At 41.5% G+C, this 26,312-nt stretch overlaps 1 protein-coding gene across 1 annotated transcript in view; it reads left to right on the forward strand.

Moving 5' to 3' along the window:
• The window catches only part of LOC127191955 (lysosomal Pro-X carboxypeptidase-like), a 64,635-nt gene that overhangs the window by 37,109 nt on the left and 1,214 nt on the right, over positions 1 to 26,312 (forward strand). Inside the window, exons 2-8 of the mRNA XM_051149320.1 lie at positions 3,118 to 3,258; positions 5,232 to 5,333; positions 6,534 to 6,715; positions 7,300 to 7,457; positions 8,435 to 8,604; positions 17,839 to 18,003; positions 18,701 to 18,888. Of these exons, the coding sequence (XP_051005277.1) occupies positions 3,118 to 3,258; positions 5,232 to 5,333; positions 6,534 to 6,715; positions 7,300 to 7,457; positions 8,435 to 8,604; positions 17,839 to 18,003; positions 18,701 to 18,888 (1,106 nt within the window). The remainder of the gene's footprint in view (positions 1 to 3,117; positions 3,259 to 5,231; positions 5,334 to 6,533; positions 6,716 to 7,299; positions 7,458 to 8,434; positions 8,605 to 17,838; positions 18,004 to 18,700; positions 18,889 to 26,312) is intronic.

Raw genomic sequence — 26,312 nt, forward strand, 5'->3', positions numbered from 1 at the left:
GAGTATTTTCCTTTTGGACAGTCTTATTATTTCCCTGTCTTCACCACATTATCATCGGGATTATTTCCTCTGATATTATTTGATCCCTAAAGCTCCCTCATCCATTTTGTGCAGGCGAACAAAAGTAAAGCGTTGAAGCAAGTTATTAAAAGGCTTTACATCGGAAATAAGTGAGAAGCCATGCTCTCTGGTCCCGTTCTAGCTTTGGGGCCACCAAAGCACCGACTCTGACTGGAGATGGCCAGGTGATTGATAGCATGAAGCAGGTACTCTGTGTTCTTTTCCCATCCTCGCTGCACCAAACTGTCACCGACTGTGCTTAATAGATTTAATATTATTTCTGGATGTATGCTTTATTCTTGAGCAGTTACAAAATGCAAACATGTATCTTTGCCACAGTAGATTTTATTTAGAGGATGTCTCGTTTCCTTCCTGCCCTCCTTGCTCAAGGACCCTTTCCACATTTCCACATGGTGAAGCAGGAAGCATCTTTTGAATTTTTCTTTTTTACTGGAAGAACTGACGAGAAGTGTGCTTCCCTTTCCAGGTCATGCCTGTGAGGCTCTGACGGCACTGCTACCTACTTTGGTTATATCACTAAGCCAAGTTATAGAAATCCTTAGAAGTTCCATCTGTTACCCCTGGTTGGCAAAGGCATTTGAGTCCTTTGTGCTCTTCTTGCTTAGAGTAGAGGTCAAATGGCATCTGCAGTCCTTTCATGCTGTGATTTCTAAGGTCCAGAGGCCCTGGAAGGTGTGTGTCTTAGTTTGGACAGCAGAGGGCATGCTGTCGTGTGTGTGTGTGTGTGTGTGTGTGTGTGTGTGTGTGTGTGTGTGTGTGTGTGTGTGATCACTGGGTACTAAAAACTCAGTTGCAGGTGATGTTCCTGATGATGGGAAGGAACCAGGAGGAGGCAGGAAATTCGTGTTGTGCAGAGGACATTACAGAGCATACCTCCAGCTTTTCAATACCCAGGTGCTTTAGAATGTAGGAGCTTTTGATGCTATAAGAAAAACTCCCGTAATTCTCTGAAGAGCTTTGTATCTCTTGCCCACCTTGAGTTCTTGAGTTCCTGTCCCTAGTGTTGGTGAGGCACAGGGTGGAGAGAATGAACATTTATTGGGCAGTTATATAATCAGGAACTGGGTGTTTTCAGTTCCCCTTCTCTCCCTCCCCTCTAGTGATTCTTTGCATGATGTACTGTCATTCTAATTTTATGTAGGAAGACCCTGACCTTAGGGACTAAGGGAATGCCTGTTCTTACGCCTAGCAGAAATCCAAGTCCACATCTGTTAATGTGAACTTGCTCTCCTACCAAAGGTGCATTTCCTTCCCTTTTCCAGCTTCCCTCTGGCAAGAACCTTTCCTGACTTGTATTTATCATGGCATATAAACACCAGTGCTTTCAGATTGGAAGCCTTTAGCCTGAGTGTTGAAATAGGATTCTTTGTGAGCTGTTTTTAGAGGTTAGAAGGAATATCTCATGGGAAGGCTAGTTCTGCAAGTCAGTGGGAGAGGTGAAAACCACTACGGCGAAATGATCTCTGAGAATCCTACAGAAGTCTCAGAGGGCCACGTGCTTGCGTTCTTTAACCCAGACACAGCCTGCCTGTCTAGCCACCCTAGTTGAAAGAGATTACAGTTGCTGGTGACCTTCAGATGACCCAGTTGGCTTGCTTTTGGGAGCTCTTTGGGTGGTAATTCAAATCATTTAACACCAGAGGTTCATTTAGCATGATGAGATACTTACATCTGAGATCTAGCTCAAGAGAGGAAATAGCACATTCAACTCTCATTTTGGAGATTATTCTAGCTCAGCGGCCTTTAAAACTTCAACTGTGTCAGAATCACCCGAAGAGCATAGATAGCCTGGCTGTGTCCCAAAGTTTCAGATTCAGTAGGTCTGGGATTCAGCCTGAGGCAACACATTTCTATGGAGTTCCTGGTTAGAGCAGATGGTGCTGGCCAGGCCCTCAAAAGGAGAACGCTGCATTGAGTGCAAGTTGGTGGGGTCACCTGCATATCTCCTCTGTTTTCTCCTCCTCTATATTTTTATTTAATTTTTATTTATGATATAATTGTTTAAAAACATTAAATTAGCTTTTTAATAAAATAGCCCAGCTATTATGGCCCACGTAATTGAACACATGCTTGCTGAATGAGTGGTTGAGTAATTAACACATGTGATGGGAGGGGCGTCTATATGGGCATCACTATCGCTATTATACAGTTTGTCTCTGTAAACTTGTACTCTTCTGCGAAGTAGGTAGTAATTTTCAGATTCCATAGAGATCATGTAGAACTCAGGAAGTATACAGAGGAGAAGTAGAGATGCCCACATCTTGTGTATATGTCTGTGAGGCATAGAACTGGGTACAGGGCTCCCATCTGTTTGGAATAACATAGGGAAGTACCATTCAGTCTAGTGTAGATCCTGGGTGGTTCAAGTAGCAATGCCAGCTTCCTGAAGTGCTTGACTTCAGATGTGCCACTATGAGGGACTTTAGAACACTTTCTTATGCATCCAAGATAATTTGTGTTTAGGGACATCTAATATCCATAGTAACATTATCTCAGTCATTTCTAGTCCGTCACTCATATCTCATCTGTTGAAATGAGGGTCCAATCCCAGGTCACGCACTGCATGTGTTCAGTGTGTTCCTTAACATTCACTTGATCTTTCAATGGTTTATTAGTTCTTGATTTTGATAATGAAAATTTAGGTAATGAAAATTCAGATAAGATGTAAAATGAACAAAAAAAACTTATATAAAAAAGGAAATTTATATAGTAGGGACTATCCTCATTCTGAAAACTCCTTGGATTTATTCAAAACAGCTAAGAGAATAGATTCTAAGCTCTTAACCAGAAAAGTGCTAACTGTAAGGTAATGCTTATGCAGTTAGATCAGTTTGCTCTTCCACAATGCATACACACTTCAAAAGACGTTGCACATTATAAGTGTACAGAAATACTTACTAGAATAAAGCCAAATGATTGATGTTTATGGTTCTTTCGATTATTTTATGATCCAGGCTGATTTTAGTCGATTACTTTTTATGCTGAACCTAATTACTTTCTTTGAAATATGTCTTGTCTGTTTTGTTTTTAATGTAGGTTGATCACTTTGGATTTTATAACACAAAGACTTTTAAGCAGCGGTACCTCATAGCCGATAAGTACTGGAAGACATACGACGGTGTGATACTCTTCTACACTGGTAATGAAGGTGACATTACCTGGTTTTCGGATCGTACGGTACGTGCCCATTTGGGAAGGTCTGCTTAAACAAACTGGCTTTCACCGTGATGAGCTAAAAAAAAAAGACGTTTTCTGATATAGATCACGAAAGTTCATTTTATTTTATTTTAGCATTGGGAATTGAATACAGGGTCTTGCACACACAGGGGAAATGCTCTAACACTGAGATACACCCCAAGGTGTATACAGTTTTAATTTTGAGGCATGGTCTGACTAAGCTACCAGGCTGGCTTTGAACAGCATAATTCAGCCACACGCAGGTCTAGTACACCCTCCTCTGCAGAGCTGTCCCTCTTCTCTCAACACTGGATGCTGCAAAGAACTCCTTACCTGCTGCAGCAGGAACTCACACGTGTGTCTTGCACCACCAGACTGCAAGCGGCTTAAGAGTAGGAACAGAGCCCTGTGGAGTTGCCCTCAGGCTTTCACAGGAAGCAGCTGAACTGAGCCGATGCATGATGCAGTTAGTGATTATTTGCTTGCATCTATTTCAAGAGTAATTTTATCTTTCAAAAAAGGTCTAATAATATGTTAATATCTATTAAAATTCCTAAAAGTTCCTTAATTTTTTAGTTTTCAAAACTCTAGGAAGGAGGCATTTTTTTTATCATGCCCATTTAACAGATGAAAAGACTGAGTGTAGTCTATTCAGTTTTCCTTAGAAATGCTGACATTGCTTTCAGAAAGATGCATTACAGTGTGTTTCTTCCTGAAAAAAATCCATTTGGACAAGTACTGTGCTTTCAGATATGACTACTGAAGTGAACATTTCTCACACTTTTCTGAGAATAGGAAGCTTACATTTAGTGAGAGAAGCTTACACATGTGTTTATTGAGTGTGTTTTGTTTTTCTTAGAAACAGTGACACTGCTTTCAGAAAGATGCATGACAGTGTATTCCTTCCTGAAACAAACACATTTGTACAAGGAGAGAAAAGTGGCAGGAGAGAGCGGCTCCTTGGAAGAGAAGTGGGGTCTTGAAAACCACAGGTGTTAGGCTCACGTGTCCATTATCCCTGCATGTAGCTCCTTTAATTCTTTATCGATTGGTCAAAACAGCCAAAGCCATTTTGAGGTTCCTACGCCTCATTAGGAAATAGTAACATTCAACACCCACAGCATCCATCAGGCTTTATTTTAATCCACGTTCAACCTTCTGGTCAATGACTGCTGTCTGCCTCGGATACTTTCTAAGGGAGGAGTCCAAGGGCACCGTCCAGTCAGAGGGAAAGAGGCAGCAAATGGCTGGTGAGGAGCCATCTGTGTGGATCAAGGAAGTTTAGTGGCCCTTGGTGACTGTTCTGCATGACAGCCTGCATTTCAGTCTTGGCTCTGCACCTGTGTGGACATGTCTCAGTGTCCTTGTCTGTAAAACCACAGTGCTTGATCTTGTTTATTGTGATAATGAAGTGAATTATTACATGTAGTGGCTGGAGCAGCATCTGACACTTTGTAAGCGGGAGCTAGAAACAGCTGCTGTTAGCTCCTGTTAATGTCCTAATATATAAGATTAAAGTCCCAAGGGTGTTTAGTGTGTGTATCAGAAGACGAGGTGGCAATTGTAGTGCATGGACAACCAAAGGCTAGGGTTTGCTTTTGTTTGTTTCTTTTCTGAGGCAGGCTCATCATCGTGATCTCAGGTGGACCTGGAAGTTACTATGTCCTGGTCATTCGGCTTTGCACTAGGGGCCGGGGGAATCCTTCCATCTCTGCCTCTCTGTTGCCGAGAGTACAGGCGCTGCTACTATACCTGGCTACAGAACCCATTCTCATCTTTCGCACTCGAAGATAGTGTGGTGTGATGTTCAAAAGTGGAGTAAGGATCACACGTCTGTGGAGACACATAATTGCACAGTTTTCAGAGTCCTCTTCCCTGTCTGGCTTAATATCCATTCTGTGTGGTCTGCAAAAGTTCATTGTTATTCATATTCACAGCCTAATTTTGCTTACGGATTCATGAATTCTTCCTAGGGGTTCATGTGGGATGTGGCTGAGAAGCTGAAGGCTTTGCTGGTGTTTGCTGAGCATCGGTACTACGGGGAGTCCCTTCCCTTTGGTAAGGACTCATTCAAGGTAAGTACATATTTCTCTTTAAGGTTGTCCCCAGACTCCCAGGCTCAAGGTCTCCAGTATCCCAAGGTGTCCCACCTTCACTTTTAAGTGCAAAGAGTCCTGGTGTACAGCAGACAGACTGCCTGGTTTCATGTGGTTCTGGGATTGAACTCAGGGCTTCATCCTTTGTAGGCAACCACTCTTCCAGTAGAACTATGTCTCCAGCACTGTTCATATCTTTCTTTTCCTTCTCCTCCTCCTCTTTGTTGTTTTTGAGAGAGTGGAATTGCGTAGCTCATTCTAGCATTAAACTCACCTTTCTTCTTTGTCAGCCCCCTAAGTACTGGGATGACAGGTATGTGCAACTAACTGTCACTGGTCACCAGGGGTTCTTTTGTTCATCTGGATAGTAATTGTGGGTGGGATAAGAATGCTGGTTTCTGGCAGACATGATTTTGCTTCAGTGTCCGAGAGCAGTGAGTTATGGCAACAGCCGGGCAGAAGCAGTAACAAGTCACAGCCTCTACTATGACAGAACCTGGTTGGTTTTGGGTTTTGGGACCCTTAGCTCCATGAGTTGCAGTCCCCATGCAGACCTTAGGTACTGGGACCCTTGGCTTTTGGCAGTAGTTGGTGTAGCAGCTCCTAACCTAGAGTCTAGTGCCATTGGCCTGGGACACTTACAGCCTGGCGACCAGGGCCTTCAGGTCCTGAAACTCTGGGGTACAGGAGATGGAGGAGGGAAGGACACATGTCTCTCAGTGTCCCAAGTGTTCTTCAGTCTGTGGATCCCTGTGTCTTCCTTAGCACAGAACGTGGGGCCTGCACTTCTCTCAGTTATGCTGCCGGCTCACACCTCCACTCTGCTGCCTTTGTCTGATGGTTACACTAGACCTCAAAAGCCTTTCAGGCCTCTTCCTCCATTGCTGTCAACAGACCTTGGAGGCATTCTTCAGTAAATTGAAGGACAGATAGGAAGATAGAGATTAAGTTACATTCAATGAAAAATGTATTATGTTGTACAAATTTAACTCATCTTTTGTGAGTTGTTGAAAACACCACACCTTGTGTGCTGACTGGCATTTTGACTAAACTTACTGGAAATTGTATTTGGAAAACAGCTTACACAGTTCAAGTCCTGTTCTGGACCTAAGCTGTGCCTAAGTTGTGACTGCATGCACATTTACACCTGTGTTCATCCTCTCCTCCCACCCGACACAGGATTCCAAGCACTTGAATTTCCTGACATCAGAACAGGCTCTGGCTGATTTTGCAGAGTTAATCAGACACTTGAAAAGAACAGTCCCAGGGGCAAGTGATCAGCCTGTGATCGCCATCGGGGGCTCTTACGGTGGCATGCTTGCAGCCTGGTTCAGGATGAAGTATCCTCATTTAGCAGTCGGGTAGGTGCGTTTACGCTGCCCATGAGCATGAGCATAAGCGGGACAAACTCAAGACGCGCCCAGGGTAGACCCTGTCTCAAGTTGTTCATAGATGTTTCTAGATTCTCTTTGTCAGCCATGCTGTTTTTCTAATCATCTTGTTGAGGCTCCATTTTATTTTTTTAAAATTATTTTTAATGTTTATTTTTATTTGATATTTTGCTGTTTTTAAAAATTGGTTCTTATTAGTTTGTTACTGAATTTTTTGTACGGTGTATTTTTACCCTTCTCTTCCAGCTCCTCCTAGACTCATCATCACTTCTTCTCCCTCTTTCTCCTCCTCTTCCTCCTCCTCCCCTACACCCACCAAATCCAATTTGTGCTGTTTATATGGCTTCTACTGGAGTGTGTTTCCTACCATTGGCCACACTGCTAAGATAACCGACTCTCCCTCTCCTATCAACTATCCATCGCCTGTTAGTGATGGGACCTCAAGCCACCTCCCCTCTCCATGCTAGAATTTTGTCTGGCTTGAGGTTGTTGTTTTAAAACTTAGGTGAGCTACATTTTTTTCCCTTTCTCCTCTCATCTTCTTGATCATTTAGAGCTCTTGCAGCTTCCGCCCCTATCTGGCAATTTGAAGAGCTGACTCCCTGTGGTGTGTTTATGAAGATTGTAACTGAAGATTTCAGGAAAGGTAGTGTAACATGTTCAGAGAGCATCCTTAGGTCTTGGGGTGCCATTAACCGACTCTCAAATACAGGTAAGCTTTACCCAAAAGAATGGATTTACATTGCTTTTTTATATGGAACGTCATTTGTTCAACACTTCCACTTAATTAAAAATTATTTTATGTATATGGGTGTTCCACCTGAATGTATATTTCTGTACCATGTGTGTGTCTGATGTCCTCAGAGGTCATAAGAGGGCATCTGAGTCCCTGGAACTGGAGTTACAAATTGTTGTGGGGTACCAAGTAGGTGCTGGGAACTAAATCTGGATCTTCTGCAAGAGCAGTCAGCGCTCTTAACTGTTATCTTCTCAACACTCCTCTGCCTATGGTTTAAAGCACACATTTTAATAAGTATTGAAAAGAAAAGAAATCAAAATGCATGGGCTGATAAACTGTTTGATGTAATTATCATCCAGATCAATAGGGAGCACGTCGGGCTCTCAGCAGTGTGATGGCGCGGTGAGCCCCATCAGCACACTTGCAGAATCCATCATTATCCTCGTATCTTCATCTCAGAGTGACTTCACTTGTTCTTGAAATTTTTAGTAATTGGAATTTTGCCCTTGTATGTATATATGTGTATATATATATATATACACACACACACATTATACACATACGTACACACATTTATGGGATTTTGTTTTGCCTTGTATCTTTTGCTCTATGTTCTATGTTAGCTATATCTATTTGTCTTATGTGGTTACTTATTCATTCATATTGTTCTATTATATCCTATTTATTAATTTATTTCAGATTGAATACATTTTAAATATTTTAAGTTATAATGAGAAGTAATAATACTAATTTTGGCAAGCCCCGCAATGAAGTTCCATTTGTCTGCCCTGGAATTACCAGATTGCACTAAAGCATTTTACTGAATGGTGCAAAAATTCTTAGTAAAGTGGCATAGAAAGTTGCATTTTCTGTAATTCAAAGAGTGAGATCTGTGAAGACCTCTGTTGACTAGCGTTTTCCAGGTTCCAGCAATGTCGTTTTGTCTCCAGGCAGTGGCCTGCTATGGCTTACCAGAGTCTTCCACCTGTGTACCTCCCTAAACTCTGAGGACATCCCACGCCTGAAAGACTGGCTCTCTGAGACCTGGGTGAACCTGGCCATGGTGAACTACCCATACCCAGCCAACTTTTTAAAGCCTTTGCCTTCTTGGCCTATCAAGGTAACAGGATAGTAGCCTGTCCTCACTTATAAACTTCTTTCTGGCTTTCATCAGAAGAACACATATTGATGAGGTAGGGCTCTGTGGACCCAGCAGTTCTGGGCTAGATGAGTTCAGCAGTTTTCTGGTTATCTTATCTTGGACATTTGAGATAGCCTTTCTTAGCCTTAGCTTCCTCTTCTGAGGTCTGAGGATAAAAAAATGCATCAGTTATTCCATTAAGACCAATGGTTGCTGTTAATAGAATAATTACTGTGTGCCAAATCCTGGGCTGTACTTTATATATGTAGCTTATCTAATTTTGTGATATATCTATTGTGCCTAAATATATGTAATACATGGAAGAAACATGATAAACGGCTGATTTATTGAAGTGTTATGATTATTTGGTGAGCTGATAAACGTTCTAAATGCCACACACCATGAAGGGTGGTCACGATGCTGAGCAGCACAATGGGGGAGGGTACCATTTAGGTGCTAGTGGGAGGGCGTGGCCCCAGGCTGCTGCTTATTCCCCAGCATCCTGGATAAGGTACTCTTCTTTCTTGAATTGTCCTGTTTTTACCTGTGTGTCTTAGAAGAACAGATATCAATGGTTACAAATACCTATATTACTAATATGGACCTAAGAAGTGTAAACACATTGATTTTTGATTCTACAAATGCATGAGCACTTTATAAACTTACCTGTTCTTTTTTATAATTTTAAAGATTCTTTTGCTGTCCACAGTGTTTACTGCATATGTTTTGTTATTCTCTTGTTAAGAATAAGAGTTTTAAAAAGCAAAAGACAGTTATGTTTTGAGGCTATTTTTGACTCCACAGCTAGAATGGATGCTGGAAATGAAAATTTAATTGGTTATATGAGACCCAAGTTTCAAAAGCCCTTTCAACTGTGCCACCGAACTACTAAAACTACACCTTGCTTAAAAATTTGTAGCTAAAACAAAATAAATTCTCTTACTCTCAGAGTTACGTTTCCTTTTGTATAAAGTGAACGACTTGTACACAACAGGCTGGAAGCTGACATACACTGAGTTAAGCTCTGGATGTTGATAATACAAGCTTATTATAATTATTTTGAGACACACAAAGCTCACTTTGTAGCTTAGGGTGGTCTAGAACTGTCCACCCGAGACAAAAACCACTTCTCTTGCCTTTGGTTTGAGAGCCTCCCATGGCCTGTTCCTTCTCTTCCCACAGTTAGCTACACATTTGCCTTTTGCAGATTGTTTCTCGCTGCGCCTCGCTTCTAAACTGGCTTCAGCTTGCTCCCTGTTCTCTGTTCATTCTGTTTCTCCTTTCTTGACCCGATCTGTCCTCTCAACCCACTAATCCCTGGAACACTACCCAGCTGGGGACTGCTCTTTCACTTGGATGGTTCCATTTAGTCAGGACTCCTCCTCTCTCTGATGCACTTCCTCCTCTTTAAAGGGCTGACAATCAGCAGACCCTTTCTGAGTCTGTAACTCAGGCTCAGCCTGATGAGATAACAGTCCGCTTGTGAGGGAAGGGAGGGTGTTTTAATTCCCTCTGTCCCATGTGCATCTCCAGAGTATCCTTGGGCAGTGACTAAATGCTGTTTTCCACATCAATTCCGCTATCATTCTCTCTAATTTGTCTTTGCACATTGTCCCTATTTGCTTTTGTTTACTGCTAACAGAAGCTCCAACAGTCATGCAGAAATAATCATGGACTTGGCTGGCAGAACACACGGAGGAAGAGAAAAAGGAAATAGAAAATCATGCCATTTGACAGTTCAGGCCACATTCAAAACCACCATGCCTCTTCTTAGCTTAAAAAACAGTTTTAAAGAAGGCTGCGTAATTTCTTAATTTTTCTAGTCTTTCTTTTATCTGGTAATCAGTCAAATATCTTCCCATTTTTAACTTAGTCTTCTGAGAATGCAGACACACGGTGAAATAGTAAGCCACAAAAGGGAAAATCTCTTCCGTTTGTCTTGGCGTTTGATAATGTATGCACTCTCTCTGGGTGGTTTAAGCGGTTTAGATGCATTCTATGAAAAGAGAGCTTTTACTGACAAAGCTAATGTGATTATCTGAGGCAGTGTGAGAAGGATGTTGGAGCTTTAGAGAAAGAAAGTCTGGCCGAAGAGTTGAATGTATCAGTTTAATCCTTCTTCTAATGGAGGGCTGGAGATGCCATACTCTGGACAGAAGATTGACCTTTTTGTTTTTGAAGACTAACTTTTTCCTTTTTTGAGAATGGTATCTCTGCCCTATCACCATTTCCTTTTATTCAAATGCTTATCCTCCTAGGCACAGGTACCTAGGCTTTCAAGCACACCTTTATCCTTACTTTCTTGCCTATGTGTTGGCAGAAAGGGCAGTTTACATTGGGGTACAGAGCTGATCAGTTTCACATTGCATGGGTGTTCTACTTTCTACACCTCTTGAGTTTTTTGCGAGGAAGTATAGTGTTGTAGCCTGGACTAGCCTGGAATGTGTGCTCCTCTGGTTTCAGTACTTCTAGAGCTGCGGCTGTAGGCTTGTGCAGACACCCCTGGCTTCTACACTATTTCTATACTTAAAAAAAAATGTATTTAATGTGCCTTGGTGTTTGTCCTGCATGTAGGTTTGTGTGAGGGAGTCAGATCCACTGGCACTGGAGTTACAGACACTTGTGAGCTGCCATGTGGTTGCTTGGAATTGAACCCAGGTCCTTTGGAAGAGCATCCAGTGCTCTTTACCACTGAGCCATCACTCCAGCCCCTCTTTCTGTACTTTTAAAAACTAGAGTTATTAAAATGGGCTTATAATGTTCTTTAAAACTTCTTAGATTTATTTTTATGTGTATGATAGCTTTGGCTGCATGTGTGTAGGTGCACTGTGTGCATATCTGGTTCCCAAGGGGTACAGAAGAGAGCACCAGGTGTATGGGATCTAGAGTTAGGGATGGCTGTGAGCAGAGGGTGCTGGGAAACAAGCCCAGGCCCTCTGCAAGAGCAACGGATGCGCTTAACCACTAAGCCACCTTTCCAGTCTCTTATATTTTTTTTTAAAAAATGTTTCTTGAGTGTTTACTTACACTAGAAAAAATAAAGTAAATTAATTGTATTTGATTCAAGTGGCTAGCATCTAGTGTCCTGTTAATGTACCATTTTAATTTAAAAAAAAAAAACTATTGGAAATGTATTTAAACTTATACTGCAATAAAACAACTCTTTAGTTTTTTAAAATTAAAAAGCCAACTAAAATATATCAAGACAACCAAACAATTAAAAGCATGTTTTTTGATGATAAATGTGAAAGCTGGGCCTGGTGCAACAGGCTAGCTACTTGGGAGGCTGGAGCAAGAAGACTGCAAGTTTGAAGACAGCTTGGGGAATTTGGTGAATGATTCTCTCTCTCTCTCTCTCTCTGTTACACACACATACACACACTCATAGACACACAAACACGCACACATACTCACACATAGACACACACACACACACACACACACACACTCCAAACAAAGCTAACAGCACACACAGGGAACATTTGTGTTTGTTGTACTGTTTTGGAGTCTCTTCCTGCTGTCTAATTAAATCTCAGTGCCCCAGTAAGTAACTAGCAGTGGATGTGCTTGTCCTGATCAGGGGTCTAATGTTTACAAACTATCAAGATTAAGATGAGGTACTACATGAGATTGTACCAATATTGCTGATGTTTGACTTTCAAATGTGATGGTTTCATATAGCTTACCGTCGATTTGATCTTTACGCATTTTATCACATTATACATCTGATCAAAGAATATATGACTATCTCCCTTTGAACCACTATACCCTTGAGTAGTCATGAAATAGTACGGAGGCTGCACCCTTAGTACAGCAGTGTGTTTTGAAGCTTCGGGCATTCTAAATAGTGTACAAGAAAACTATAAATTTGGACTTCCTTTATATAAAGGTAGCTAGACAGGATCTTACAATATTTGTCTCTTATGAAGCAATGATTCCTGTAAGAACGTTTCTTGGAGTCATTAAGGGTAAAGATTTAGCCATAGAGATATGCAAGCTTATTTGTAATAATAAAAAGTTACAATGTTTCAAGTGATCACTATTAAGGCATCTGGTCCTGGGCTCCCCAGCCTCACTGCTCCTCTGTATATTGTTTTACATTGGTGAGTATCTTTCTGAAGAGTTGATGGTTAGAACTGAACCCAGTCCTCCCAGGAACATCTGCCCTCAGAAGGCCAGTGGGCCCAAAACTGGCCCTAATCAGGTCAATGGAATTTCTGTCAGTAGAGGCCAGGGCTCTGGCCTCTATGTTGTGGGGCTGCAGAAACCCAGGTATTGTTATCTGGTGCCAGCCTCCAGCCACGCTTGTGTCTTTTAAGAGACAATAACTGCTCTTTGTAGAGATGGCTATTCATGAGGACTCCTTTTCTTTCCTCAACAGAGGCCCAGTGTTCCTGCTGTAAAAGGGGGTGGGGGAGTCTAATGCCAGTACATGAGTCATACCCACTTGCTACTGTGCCTTTCAGGAGTTTTAGGTATTTGCACATCAGCCCCTCTTTTCTCTTGCCTAGCTTGCATCATCTGCTGGCCTCATCCACCACACTGCTTGAACAGAAAGCTTTCCTCTGAGTCTGCTCTAGTTCCGTGCAGGCCCTGAAAAGAGCTGAGTCTGCTGAGGACATCCCAATTTAGAAAGGAGTGGGGGGTCAGTTGGTGGTGGTGGATGCTTCTGTACAGCCCTTAGCTCTTAGCTTCAGAACCGTTTGGCTATTTGTAACTGCTGTGCATCTTAGGAATGCTTTCTGAGAAAACTGCAATTTTAAATGTTAGGGAACTCGAGTTTCCATGAATAATTAAAGAGTTGAAAGAATAAAAAGTCACCACTTGCTTGTCTTGTAACTTTTCCTTAGATGGCATTTCCTACAACTTTAGGTGCAGTAGGTTTGTACTTTCAGTTTAGTGCAGATCTGTTTGTGTACACCTTGAACATGGGCACAGTATATAGTTATGACTTTACAGTTACTTTTTCCTTTAAAAATTTACATTTATTTGTGTTTGCATGTGCGCTTGCACATGCATGCATGCACATGTGTGTGTGTGTGTGTGTGTGTGTGTTGTGTCTGTGGGTGTGTATGCTATAGTACGCATCTGAAAGCCAACTTGTGGGAGTTGGTTCTCTCTACCATGTGGGTTTTCAGCTCAAGCTCAGGTCCTCAGGCTTTATAGTAAGTAGCTTTCCCCACTGATTTATTGTATTTGGCCTCATAGTTTTGTTGCTATTGTTTGTTTTGTTTTAAGTCAGGCTCTCACTGTGTTGCTCTGGCTGTCCTGGAACTTGCTGCCCTCAAACTGACAAAGACAGAGATCCATCTGCCTGTGCTTCCTTCCTGAGTGCTGGGATTAAAGCTGTTATTTTTTTTAAAGGTGTATTTAATTTCTTTTAAGATAATGTGTTTTGTGATTTTTCTCACATTCAGAATTTCTAAAACTACAAGTCGTCTCAGCACTCAGCAGACAGTGGACCCTTAGGTCAAGCTGATTGCGTAGACAGGCCATTTTAGTGAGACCAGGCCTCAGTGACTTAGACAAAGAGGGATTTAGGAATACTTTTGATGTCAGCCTTGAGCCTACGTACCTACACACATGTGCACACAATCTCCCACATAGCTGTGTGCCTCACACATGCAGACACACACGCACAACATGAAAGAAGAGGCAGCTCTCCATATTTGCTAATACATGACTTCTTAAATTTGCTTGCTTAAGAACACGAAGCCCCAGTTAATAGTCCATGGAGGAATTGTCATCAATGGGCCGAGGCCGAGGCTCACGTGGTGAAGTGGATTGTTTTATAAGTATGAAGGCCTGCATGTGACCCCAGAGGCCATGTGAGGACGCTGGGCACCGTGGCTTGTCTTTGGGCTTGCAATCCCAGGGATGGGGAAGCGGGGACAATCTTGCCTAACAACTGATGAGCTCCAGACCAATAGGGCCTTGTCTCAAAAAAAGTGAACTGGGTTCTTCAGTATGAAACCTGAAGTGAACCTTTGGTGCGTGTGAGAATGCATGCGTGTATACACACACACAGAAAGAAAGAAAGAAAGAAAGAAAGAAAAATATTGTCAAGGAAAGGCACAGAATTTTCCCTATAATTTATTTCTTCTCTGCTTTTCAGGAAAGTAATGCTGTACACCAGTGCTAGGCAGCATGGTGAGGAGGACTGGACACTTTCTTCTCATTGTCTTCTCTCTTGACCAGGGGTGTGTCCCTAGCCCAGGCTTCATCCTCCATCCAGGACCTCTTTTTGAGGCAGAACAGGGCTTCTTCCCTCCTGCCTCCTTTTCTAGACTTACTTCTTCTTTTAATCAGATTTGTATACTTTACATATTTTTTCCATATGAAATGGGAAGTGAACAGTTCGCTGAAGTTGTGTTAAATTGTTGACTGGGTATGATGCAGGCTGAGTGGCTTTGCCATAGAAGCTGTTTGTGTTTTCCTGAGGAGGCACTTTCCTATGAGTGTCGTGCAGTGGATAGCATATCAATTTCAGAAGGAGAGATCCACAGGAATAAATCTCAGTTTTACTCTTTGCTAGCTGGTGAACTGAAATAAAGCGATTTAACCTTATAGTCAGTTTCTTCTAGGCAAAGTATGAACAATAATCTATCAGGAAGGTAGGCGATTTTAAGAATGAGATGATGTGTTGGTTATAAACTCAAGGCTTAATAATCAGTAGGCTTTGCTGTGATTCAGCTATGATTCCATTGTTTGTGATTTTTTTCCCTAATATGTTTTATTATGAAATATTTCAAATATACAGAAAAGTTGAAAGATATTGGACAGTGAACACCCATAAACTTACCTTGAACATGCTAAGCAAGTGCTCCAAAACTGAGCTACATCTCTAGCCCTTACTTCCTAAGTTTTATAAATACTATTTCAGTATATTTGACTTATCACATTCATCCAGCAATGTTTTTATCTGTTCTAATTTTAATACACTTCAAAGTAAATTATAGACAACTCTGTAGGCTTTGAACTTTTTCAAACCTACTTTATTTGAGGTTCTTTAATGCATATACCTGCCTTCCAACCCATTCACCCTAGATAGGAGTGAAAAGAGGTTAGTGAGAGCAGGAAAAGTAGACCATTTTAGACTCAGTTCCTTGGAGTGATTCCACCCTTTCCAGTCAGGATTTCAGCAGACCTGTTAAACAGCAAACCAGCAATTCATCAAAGGTGACTGCAACTGCAGCAGCTGAAACCCAGAGCAGCAGTCAGACCTCGAAGCATTCTGTGGAGGAGTTCTCTCTAGGAGTGTCTCGAAGCAGAGCAATGAACAGCCAAACAAATAAGAAGCAATGCCAAAATCCCAAACCAAAAAGCCAAACCTCTTCTTCGGGGCCTCCTCTCTGTCCATACACACACACACACACACACACACACACACACACACACACACACACACACATATCCTCCCAGAGTCCATACTAGGATGTTTATCAGTTGGCAAAGACCATGACCTCGAAGGAGGCAGTTCCTCTTTTAGTGGACAAACATCACCTGTTCTCTCACAAGTCTCTTGGGATCAAAACAAAAACATATTTACATCCACTATACAACTCCTCCTAAATAATTAACATTTTGTATTATCAACTAGAGTTCAGCATTAGTTTATGATGCATTATTATTATATTATTATTATTATTATTATTATTATTATTATTATTATTGAAATAGAGTCTTAATGTATTGGCTTGGCTATCCTGGAACTTATTATGTAGAACAAGGCTGGTCCCAAACACATAGAGATCTGCCTGGCTCTGCCTCCCAAGTTCTGGGAATAAAAGTGTGCACCACTACACACAGGCCTACTTTATGATAATTTTTGAAACAATTTAATTTAACATATAGAGTAACTGACTTTGTAATGAAATTTTCATGCATGCTTACTATTGGTTTTTCTCTCTCCCTCTCTCTATGTCTCTCTGTGTTTCATCCCTGCTTATACCATTCTGCTCCCAAAGTTCCTCCTTCTAGTTTTATATCATGATTCTTTTTTTCTGAAGGGAATAGAAATCTACATATAGCAGAATACACAGATGTGTGTGTGTGTTGGTTATGCAAGTCAGGCTCCTATGAAGATATGAACTATTTCTTCACCTTGGAAAGTTTCCTATCCACCCTCTGAGCTGTTTCCATTTTGATTCCTAACCTAGAGTATTGTCTGTGATTTTTCAGAGCTGGGATTTAGACATTTATTATAGGCTGGTGAAGGAGTGTTTGTGAGCTGGGTGGTTGTATGACATGGCATGGCTCGAGTACCGCAGATGTTGGAACTAGGAGCCATTTGTTTTCTTATAACAAAGCTTGTAAATTTTCATAAAAATATAACCCTTCAGTGAAAATGCAAAGGAGGCTGATGGGAGTGCATGGGCATGGAAGAATAACACGGGAATGGGGGACTGGAGAGGAGACAACTTTCGTTTGAAATGCCAAACCCAACCCCAATACTTTTATGCTAATTAAAAAAGCCCAGTCCTTCACTCAGCAAACATTTAGTTATCTGAGACCTTGATAAGCATCATGCTAAGCACAATGTAGAATCAAATTAGTATAGACAGCATTATAGGGGTTGTGATAAAAACAGAAACAGAGTATAGCAGAGCACCAAGGAGAGAGCAGTTTGGCTCCTTCAGACTTGAAAACACAGATGAGAACGACCTCAAGAAGGAGGGAATATTTGAGCTGGACATTGAAAAGGACGACCTGGCCAGCATTCACGTAATTGAAGAGTGAGAAAAAGGGTTTGAGGATGAGCAGGGGTGTGAAAGAATGAGGTGGGAAATGGTTTTCCTACCCTGGAAAGGCTATACAGAATAAGCTGGGGTGGTAACTAGGTAAGGCTTTGCACAGCATGAAAATGTCTGCATTATTTCTGCAGTGCGTGGAGAATTCAAAAGGTTTGCTAGTTTATGGAGTTTGTTTAGGAGAATTATGCTCAAGAGACAGAAAAACTTAAGGAGCATGGTTAGATTTATGTTTGATTGTTCTGGAAGTCACTGTTGCCAATCCTGGCTTCATACCCACCATACTCTTATCTCTCCCTCTGGTGTACTGGTTTTACAGGCATATGGAGCCAATCTTGGCTTCAGCTAGATGTTTAAGAATGCTTTATGATCAAATTATAATCACATTTCTTCTTTGTGTTGTTAAACTATAATTTTATATTTATATCTGACTCTTCCTCTGTTTATCTCTCCAAAATGGCAGGTAGTGTGCCAGTACCTGAAAAATCCCTACATGTCTGACTCCCTGCTGGTTCAGAACATTTACCAAGCACTGAATGTGTATTATAATTACTCAGGCCAGTCCGAATGCAATAATATTTTCGAAACAACAATTGCCAATTTGGGATCCCGGGTTTGGGGCTACCAGGTGAGCATGTATGACTCTTGGGGCAGGCTTTGTTCTTTGCTGATACAGTTGTGGTACAAGAGAGACCAGACGAGAGTTTATCACCTAACCTTCATTCGAGTTTAGATGCTTTGTGTTATACTGTGCGGCTACTGATAAGTTCGTTAGTCCTTTCATTCATTCGTTCACTCACCCATTCACCAGACGCTCAGTGAGTGGATCAGGCTCTCTTATGATTCAAAGACAAAGTCGTAAATAGCAGGATCTCATCAGAAAATAGTGAGAAAGTTAGAGATAATAACCCTGTAGTATACCTTGACAAGCCCTAGAACAGAGGCATTGTGTGGCTCCATGACAGAAGTGATGTCCAACTTGATTCTCTCTGTGCCAGCATTCTTGTATCTGCACAGAATAAATGGTGGTGGTGGTGGTGGTGCTGATGAAGATGCTTTTCTCATAAGGTTGACTTGGGGGTTAAAGATGATCATAGACGTGAAAGAATGCTCCTTGCAAAGAAAAGGAGAGCACTTCTTCAGTTCTGTGACCTTTCAGCCATGCCTTTCTATGGGAAATGAGGAGCTGTGTGACAGGGATGTACGGGGGGTGGGGTGGGGAGTGGGACTGAAGTGTAATTGCAAGTCGAGGCCCCAGCTTAGCCACTCACCAGCTGAATGATCTTGGAAAATTCATCTCATTTCCTTTCCCGGTTTGCTTTTAGACCTGCACGGAAATAGTCCTGCCTTTTTGCACTAATGGCATCGATGACATGTTTGAACCCCGTGCGTGGGATTTGCAAAAGTATTCTGATGACTGTTATAAACAGTGGGGTGTGAGGCCACGACCTTCCTGGATCACTACCGTATACGGAGGCAAAAACATCCTCTCACATTCAAACATCATTTTCAGGTGAGTTCTGCTGGTCCCAAGGGGACCCTTGCAGAATGGTCGAGAGAACAGGGTTAGGAAAGTGCAGGGCAGTAAAGAAACGTAGAATACAGTAGTGAGCTTATGGGGCTTTCCTAACTAAAACCTCTCCAGCATGAAGCAAAACTTCAGCGTTTGTTCCCAGTTGGCGTCATTATGGCTAGTAACTGTAACAATAATATCCCACAGTGGTTCAACTGTTACTTTTGAAGTCACCACTCTACTTCCTTCCAGGTACTATAAGATGTGAGGCGCTTTAAACAAATTACCCAGAATCCTCACAGCTGTTTCGGGAAGTAGTCGTGAGAGCCCTCCTTCCACTCAGGGAGATGCTGAGAGTCACTGAGTTGAGACATTTACAGAAGCTCAACCAGGAAGCTCTAAGGGGAGCTGCCTTCCTCATGCCAACGCACCCACTTGCTCTTCTTCCTCAGTGCTTTCAAGAAGTCACACCTTTGGTGCTGGTTCACATTAGAGTTAATGTGTCGGCTCTATGTATGCGCGGTGGTGACATCACGTTTTTTCATGTCTGGCTCGGTTGTCAGCTATTCAGCGGGCAACCAGTTAATTGAAAGGTTCTCACAGCCCTGGTTTCAACGGCAGTCCTCTTCCATGTGGGCCCCTCCCACCCTTCTAGAATCTGCCTGGAAGGGCTGGAGCCTTAAAGAGGTGCAGTACCGAGGACTGTGCTGTCTTTACTCACTCCCAAAACATACACAGGAGCCTTTAATCTCATTAAAGAGACATGAACCAGCAAAAAAAAAAAAAAAAAAAAAAAAAAAAAAAAAAAAAAAGAAAGGTTCTCCAAGGCTGGAAACATAGCTCAGCAGTAAGAGCACCTGTCTATTATGCAGGAAGCTGTGTATTATGCCTAGCCCTGGGAAAGATAGCTCTGGAAGTCTGTCGATGCCAACGCATACATCATCATTAGACCTGTGGTGGAATTTCTGAGCATCGTTCTTTTTACACTTTCTTAAACAAGAGTCAGACTGGGCCCTCTGCGCACACAGAGTGGTCTCTAACAATGAGAAGTGCTGAAGGTTGATTCCAGCCGTGCTTAATTTAAGCCTGTGACTGTCAGACTCCTGCTATTTTCTAACCCAACAGATAACCTGTTTATAAAAAAAAAAAAAGGCGAGGCATTCTGACAAAACAGACAGCTTCTTTGGGTTTAATTTCTTTACATTGTACTTCTCATTCTTAGTTGGACTCTTCAAAACTATATTATTCAGTTCGGCTGTGAAAGTAGTAATTGAACAAATAAATTCATTTACTGTCTATTAGATTTAGAGTGTTTGAAATTAGGAACATGGGAGTATGTAGACTTTGTTGTACTTTTTACACACATGTAGTTTCTAGGCTTGGATCTTAAACATTGAAAAAAGGTGTCTGTATAAGCCTTAGAGTCTGGCTTCATTATTAGTTCTGCTGTTACAAAACATCTGAGACTGGGCAATTTATAAGCAGTGTAAACTTACTGATCACAGTTGTATCAGCCAGAAAATCTAAAAGGAAGATTCTGACAGGTTCTGTGTTTAGCGAAGGTGTAATCTCTGTTTCTAAGATGGCGCTTTGAAGGCTGTGGTCATGTATGGAAGAAAAGAGTGGAAAGGAACCTAAGCTAGTTTCTCCTAGCTCTGTTTGCTTGTTTGTGACAACATTTCACTATGTAGCCCTAGCTGGCCTGGAACTCACAACATAGACTGGGCTGGCCTCTAACTCACAGAGATCTACCTGCATGTGCCTCCCAAGTGCTGGGATTAAAGAAATGTGCCACCATGTTTGGTTTATTTCAGCCTTTTGGTGATAATCCCAACGTAAGTCAATCATGTCTCCAAAGGACCTATCTTTTATTACGAATCTTATTACTAGTGGAGATTAAGTTCTCACATACCAATGCTGAACACTGGGACTCTAAGCTCATCTCTGTTCTACCAGAGGAGAAAGAATGTTGTCAGTTTGGTTTCCCACCTGGAGATTATCTTTAGGGACTGTTCATATAGCTCTCCTGCCATCCACAACTTTAAACTCGTGAAGAAAAGACTTTATAATAAAACGAAAGATCAAATTTATTTAAGTAGAATCTTTATCCTTTGCTTGCATGTTTAACATATGAGCTCTGGTCAAATACAATCTCCTTTCTTATTGCATCCATCCACTACAGATACTTCTTTTAGTTATCTGTTTGCCTGCTGTTAGTATTCAAAATTGTCATGAGCACTATCTTCTCTCTCACTGGAAGTGGGGCCAGATTTTACGAGAGACATTTCAGGGGCCAGTGGGTCATCATAGTTCAGTATAAGGAACGGCTGTCTAAGAGAGCTGCACAAAGGTAAAGGGAGCCTGTCTCAAATGAGATGACTCATGTTGTCTGATGCTCAAGCTTGTCGTGTGAAAAATAAGAGAAGCAGTACCACTTCACAGAGCTGCTGTCATATTTAAATGAGTTAAGCCAGGTTAGACCTGGGGGGTGCAGCCTGTTAGTCCCCGCCACTCAGCAAGCTTAGGCAGCAGGTTTGTCTACTTAGCAACTTAGTGAGACCCTATTTCAGAACAATCTCAAACTAAATAAAAGTTAGCCCGGCAAAATACTAAGTACTCAGATTCAAGCCTAGAAACTACATGTATGTAAGAAGTAAAACAAAGTCTACATACTCCCATGCACTTTACATCTGTATGTTGTTCCTATCCTGTCCAGAACATACACACAGGCCCTCACATAGATGCACAGACAATCAGACAGACACACACACATACACACACAGACACAGAAACAGTTGTGCACATGCACACACACACAGAGACACAAAGAAACACACACACAGACACAGAAACAGATGTGCACATGAACACACAGACACAAAGACACACAGACACACACATAGACACAGAAACAGATATGCACACATAGACACACAGACAGACACACAGACACATACAGAAACACACACACATAGACACACATGGATACACATACACAGACAGACACATACATAGACACAGACACAGAAACAGAAACACCACACACACACACACACACACACACACACACACTTGTGCATTTCTGAAACTGCTTCAACCATAAATAAAAGAATAGCCCCTGGTGTATCTGGTGTATATTCTGTGTGTGTTGAGTGAGGACATGTGTACAAGCTCACATGTGTTGTTGTCAAATTACCAGTACGGCCTAACAATGTTTATTATTTGTCATATACTTATTATTATTACAACAGTACTTTCTGACCTGCTAGCAATCAATCAAGACACAGACACCTGTTATATTTTAAAATAGCCTTAGTTAACCTGGGGCAGGGCAGATATCAGTCCCCTAAACTACTTCCCATAGTGAGGCAGGTATGGGATCCCTGCCCCAATCCCATGCCATCTACTTCTAATAATTTCTATTAAGGTACCTCCCATCTATAATCCCATATACTTGCTAGCTAATGTTCTTCATCTGGGCCAAATCCTCCATCCATACTGGCCATGTGCTTCTCTTCCATCTAACTCATGGCGGCCTTCTTCTCCTGTGTTCTCCTCTGGCCTCTCTTCGTCCCAAGATTCTCTCTGTCTCTCCAAGGCCAGGAACTTTAGCCACACCTATCCCATTTGCCAGGTGTGCTGGCTTTTTATTAATTAGCATCAAAATACAATAGGCCAACTCCCAGCACACATGGACAATATCTTGTGTTCATGCTTCTCCCTATAGCTTGACACACAGAAACATACAAGTATGGTGGCTGCTTTGGTTGGAAAGTTCAATATGAAATTGCTGGTTTGGAAGTTTTCCAGTTAAGGTTTGCAGTTAGAGTCAGGTGCAGCTTGGGTGTCCTTTTGTTCATCCCATAATTAAACTACATGGTCTTGGGCAAATTGCTAATTTATGGAATTGAGAAATAATAGCAGTTATCTAACACATTTACTTGAGGAGTGAATAGATTGTTGTGGAAATAACTGCAATGAGGTCAGAGTTTTATCTGTACTGTTGTCTCTTGATCCTATTGGGCCAATGAGCTCCCGACACAAGGTAGGTGCTCAGCAAACACTTGTTGGGGGAGCTGAGGCCTCAACAAATAGTAGCTGTTACAGCCTCTCTTCGGCAGTTCTTTTTATTGCATGGTGGTTTTCTTGGGAGGATTTGCGTTTTCTAAAACCCGTAGACTATTTCACCAATGGTGATTCAGAAGGGACTCCATGAAAAACTAACATCATTTCTCAGACAAATTAACTATAGTCAGTGATTAAGTGAGGCTGGTTGTTGGGGATTTTACCCAGCTACCTGTAGTCTCCCAGGAAAGCGGTATTTTATTTTATTTTTTAGATTTTCCACTGGCTGGCATAGCTTTCACAGGTCCGAACTGAGAAATCCAGGTCCATGTGCTCACTAGGTCTCTCAGCAGTGCCAAACACTGTTGCTAAGTCACCAGGTGCTTCAGATGACCTTTTAAATCAGATGCAGCTTGCTCATCACGTGACTGCAGGGACTTTTTTGTTTTGCAAATAATGGAGCATTTCCTGTCTGGGTTGAGCCTGTCAAACGGGAGCACTGAAAAAGGCTGTTTGTTCTCTCAAGAGAAGCCAACCTTTTGTTATTTTTAACAAAACCAGTAAAGTGTGCTTTTGGAGTAATTCCCCACACCCCCGCAAAATGATATTAGTAAGTTACAGCTAAACATTTTTTCCTTTAAGAGGAGTATATGATGGAAAAGGGAATTTACAGTTATATTTCAAACACATTTACACTTAGCATGATTGGATGTTTATTTTCCAACTCAGTTTGTGCAGTGCACTTATCTAGAAAAGGCGGATAGAATTTGTGTTCTGAATAAACTTATATGAGAAAGTTTTGAATCATTTCATGATTTGTTTACCACACGGAGGCATTACCGCTACCCAAGCTTACAGTGTAGGATGATAAATTTAAGAACTGGATTATTTGTGTGATATGTTACGGTTTGTGCCTTATTCCCATCTGTATTATTCAACTTTGGCCTCTTAACATCTGTATGAGAAAGACTTTTTAAATAATTTCTTTTTTATAGTATGTATAGGACTTGAGGTTTCTAGAAGTCAAGTGGCTTAGTAACGATTTAAACTTTATACTGATGTTCTTCCTGCTACTGACACAGCAGAAAGGCTAGACATGCATTTGTATTAGTCGTTTAGATGGACTCCACTCTTGCATGTCAGAAAATATTGAAGAGATTATGTGTTCATAAACCTGCAAACATTTCCTCACAGGTCCCCTGGGGGACCTCTAGTGTGAGACAACAGATAATCTGATACTTAATTTCTGTAAACAACAGATAAACTGATACTTAATTTCTTTAAGTATTTGTTTGGCTCCTACTGTGAGCCACAGCTGGTCCTAGACACTAGGCACATAATAGAAGAACCCCAAATCTTCAACTTTGTAGCGCCCTGGTTTGACAGGTAATAAAACAAGGCAGTATCAACAAATATACTAAGGAAAAAGAAAAATAAGCCAGGGAGGGGGCTGATGAAGTGTGGGAAGGAAGGAAAGTATCAGGGATACAAGGAACACACACACACACACACACGTATACACGCATACATACATACACACATACACAAGCACACAATACATTTATGCACATACACACACATATGTATACAATACACACATGTATATAATACACTTACATAATGCACACACACATAAGTACACATATACATACATAAACATTTGTATATACACGCACATACTCATATGTATGTGAATACACATACACTCATGCATACATGCACACACAGAGACATATATATACACAAACACACACACACATATATACAAATACATACATACCAGGAATACCTTGCCAAATGGTAGCTTTTGCAAAATGACTTGGCTAAGTGCAGAAGCCAGCCATGAGGCTGGTGGGAAGGAAGGGTACTCCAGCAGAGAAAGGAAATCTTTGGTCTGGAATGTTCTTAGTGGTTAGTGAGGGAGGCACTCACTCAGATGGGTTCACAGAGGCCACACAGGCTTGGGGAATGTAAAAGCCTGCTGGTTCTAGAAAGTACTTGAGATTTTACACTGAGTGAGATGGAAAACTTCAATATTTTGAGCAGTGGAGTAACAGACTAACTCAGTTTTAGAGAAGGAAATGACTGCTTTCTTGGGATCGGGCTGTAGAGAGAAAGAACGGAGACTTTGGCTGTGGTGTAGCAGTGGTGTGAGAAGGGAGTCAGATTCTGAATGGATTTTAGGATACAGCTGAGGGATCTGTTGACAGATTGGGGTTAAACAAAGGCTAGAGGATGGAAGCAAATCTTTGACCCAAGCAACTATGGGAGTTGCCATTAATGGGGACTAAGAAGATGAAGGGGGCTCACTTGGGATGTGATGTGCTTGAGATGTCTAAGTAGACTTCCATGTAGGAACTGTGATGCGAGTAGCTGTATTTTGATAATAAAATATTTGGGAAAGCTGGGAGACATGGTATTAGAAAAATGCCTGAAATAAACAACTTAAAAGGAGAAAAGGCTCAGTTTTAGACATTTTAATCCATGGTTGGTTAGCCTTACTCTTTGAGAGCTCATGGCAAGGATGTAAGTGGTGGAGTTAAACTATTTACCTTGTGGGAGAGATGCTCATCCACACAGCGGAGGCTGGGTCCTATCATTCTCTCCAAAGGCACACCCAAGCCATCAGCACATGGACCTTTGGGGAACACTTATGATACAGACAAGAACAGTAATAATCTGTGTAAAGTTTGAATTTAGTGAAGCTTTTCCTAAAGTAATGATTGTCTGCATCATATGGATACTTCTAGTTATCTGATTATGTAATCTTTGAAATTTTTGCACTTCAGATTTTGTTAAAATAACAGAAACATGGAGTATGCACTAAACAAAAGTCAGAAAACACACACGCACGCACGCACGCGCGCGCGCGCGCACACACACACACACACACACACACACACACACACACACACACACTTCCTAGATTTCAAGTAGTAGGTAAAGATCTTCTAAGAAGTGCCAATAAAGGGGGACATTGGGACCAGTCAAGTGGCTCAGCAAGTCGAAGCACTTGCTGACAGACCTGGTGACTGAGGACCTGAGTTCAATTCCGGGTAGCCAAGTGGTGAAAGGAGAAACTGAATCCTGCAAATTGTCTTCTGGCCTCCATATTCACACAGGTACACCACGGAATGCATGCATCCCCACGCTCATGTGTAAATAACTAAATATAATTTAAAAAAACTTGTAAGCAGGAATATGACCTGATCCTTACACCTAGGTATTTCAGTGTTAGTTTTTGATTTAGACTTCTGAGTTTTATGGCTTAACACAAAATTGTAAATTTACCTAAAACATCATGAGGTGTGTGCGTGTGCGTATGCGTGTGAATTTTTTGTTAAGTTGACACAAACTTA

This window comes from Acomys russatus, chromosome 7 (genome assembly GCF_903995435.1).
Source record: "Acomys russatus chromosome 7, mAcoRus1.1, whole genome shotgun sequence".
NCBI classification, from domain to species: Eukaryota; Metazoa; Chordata; class Mammalia; order Rodentia; family Muridae; genus Acomys; species Acomys russatus.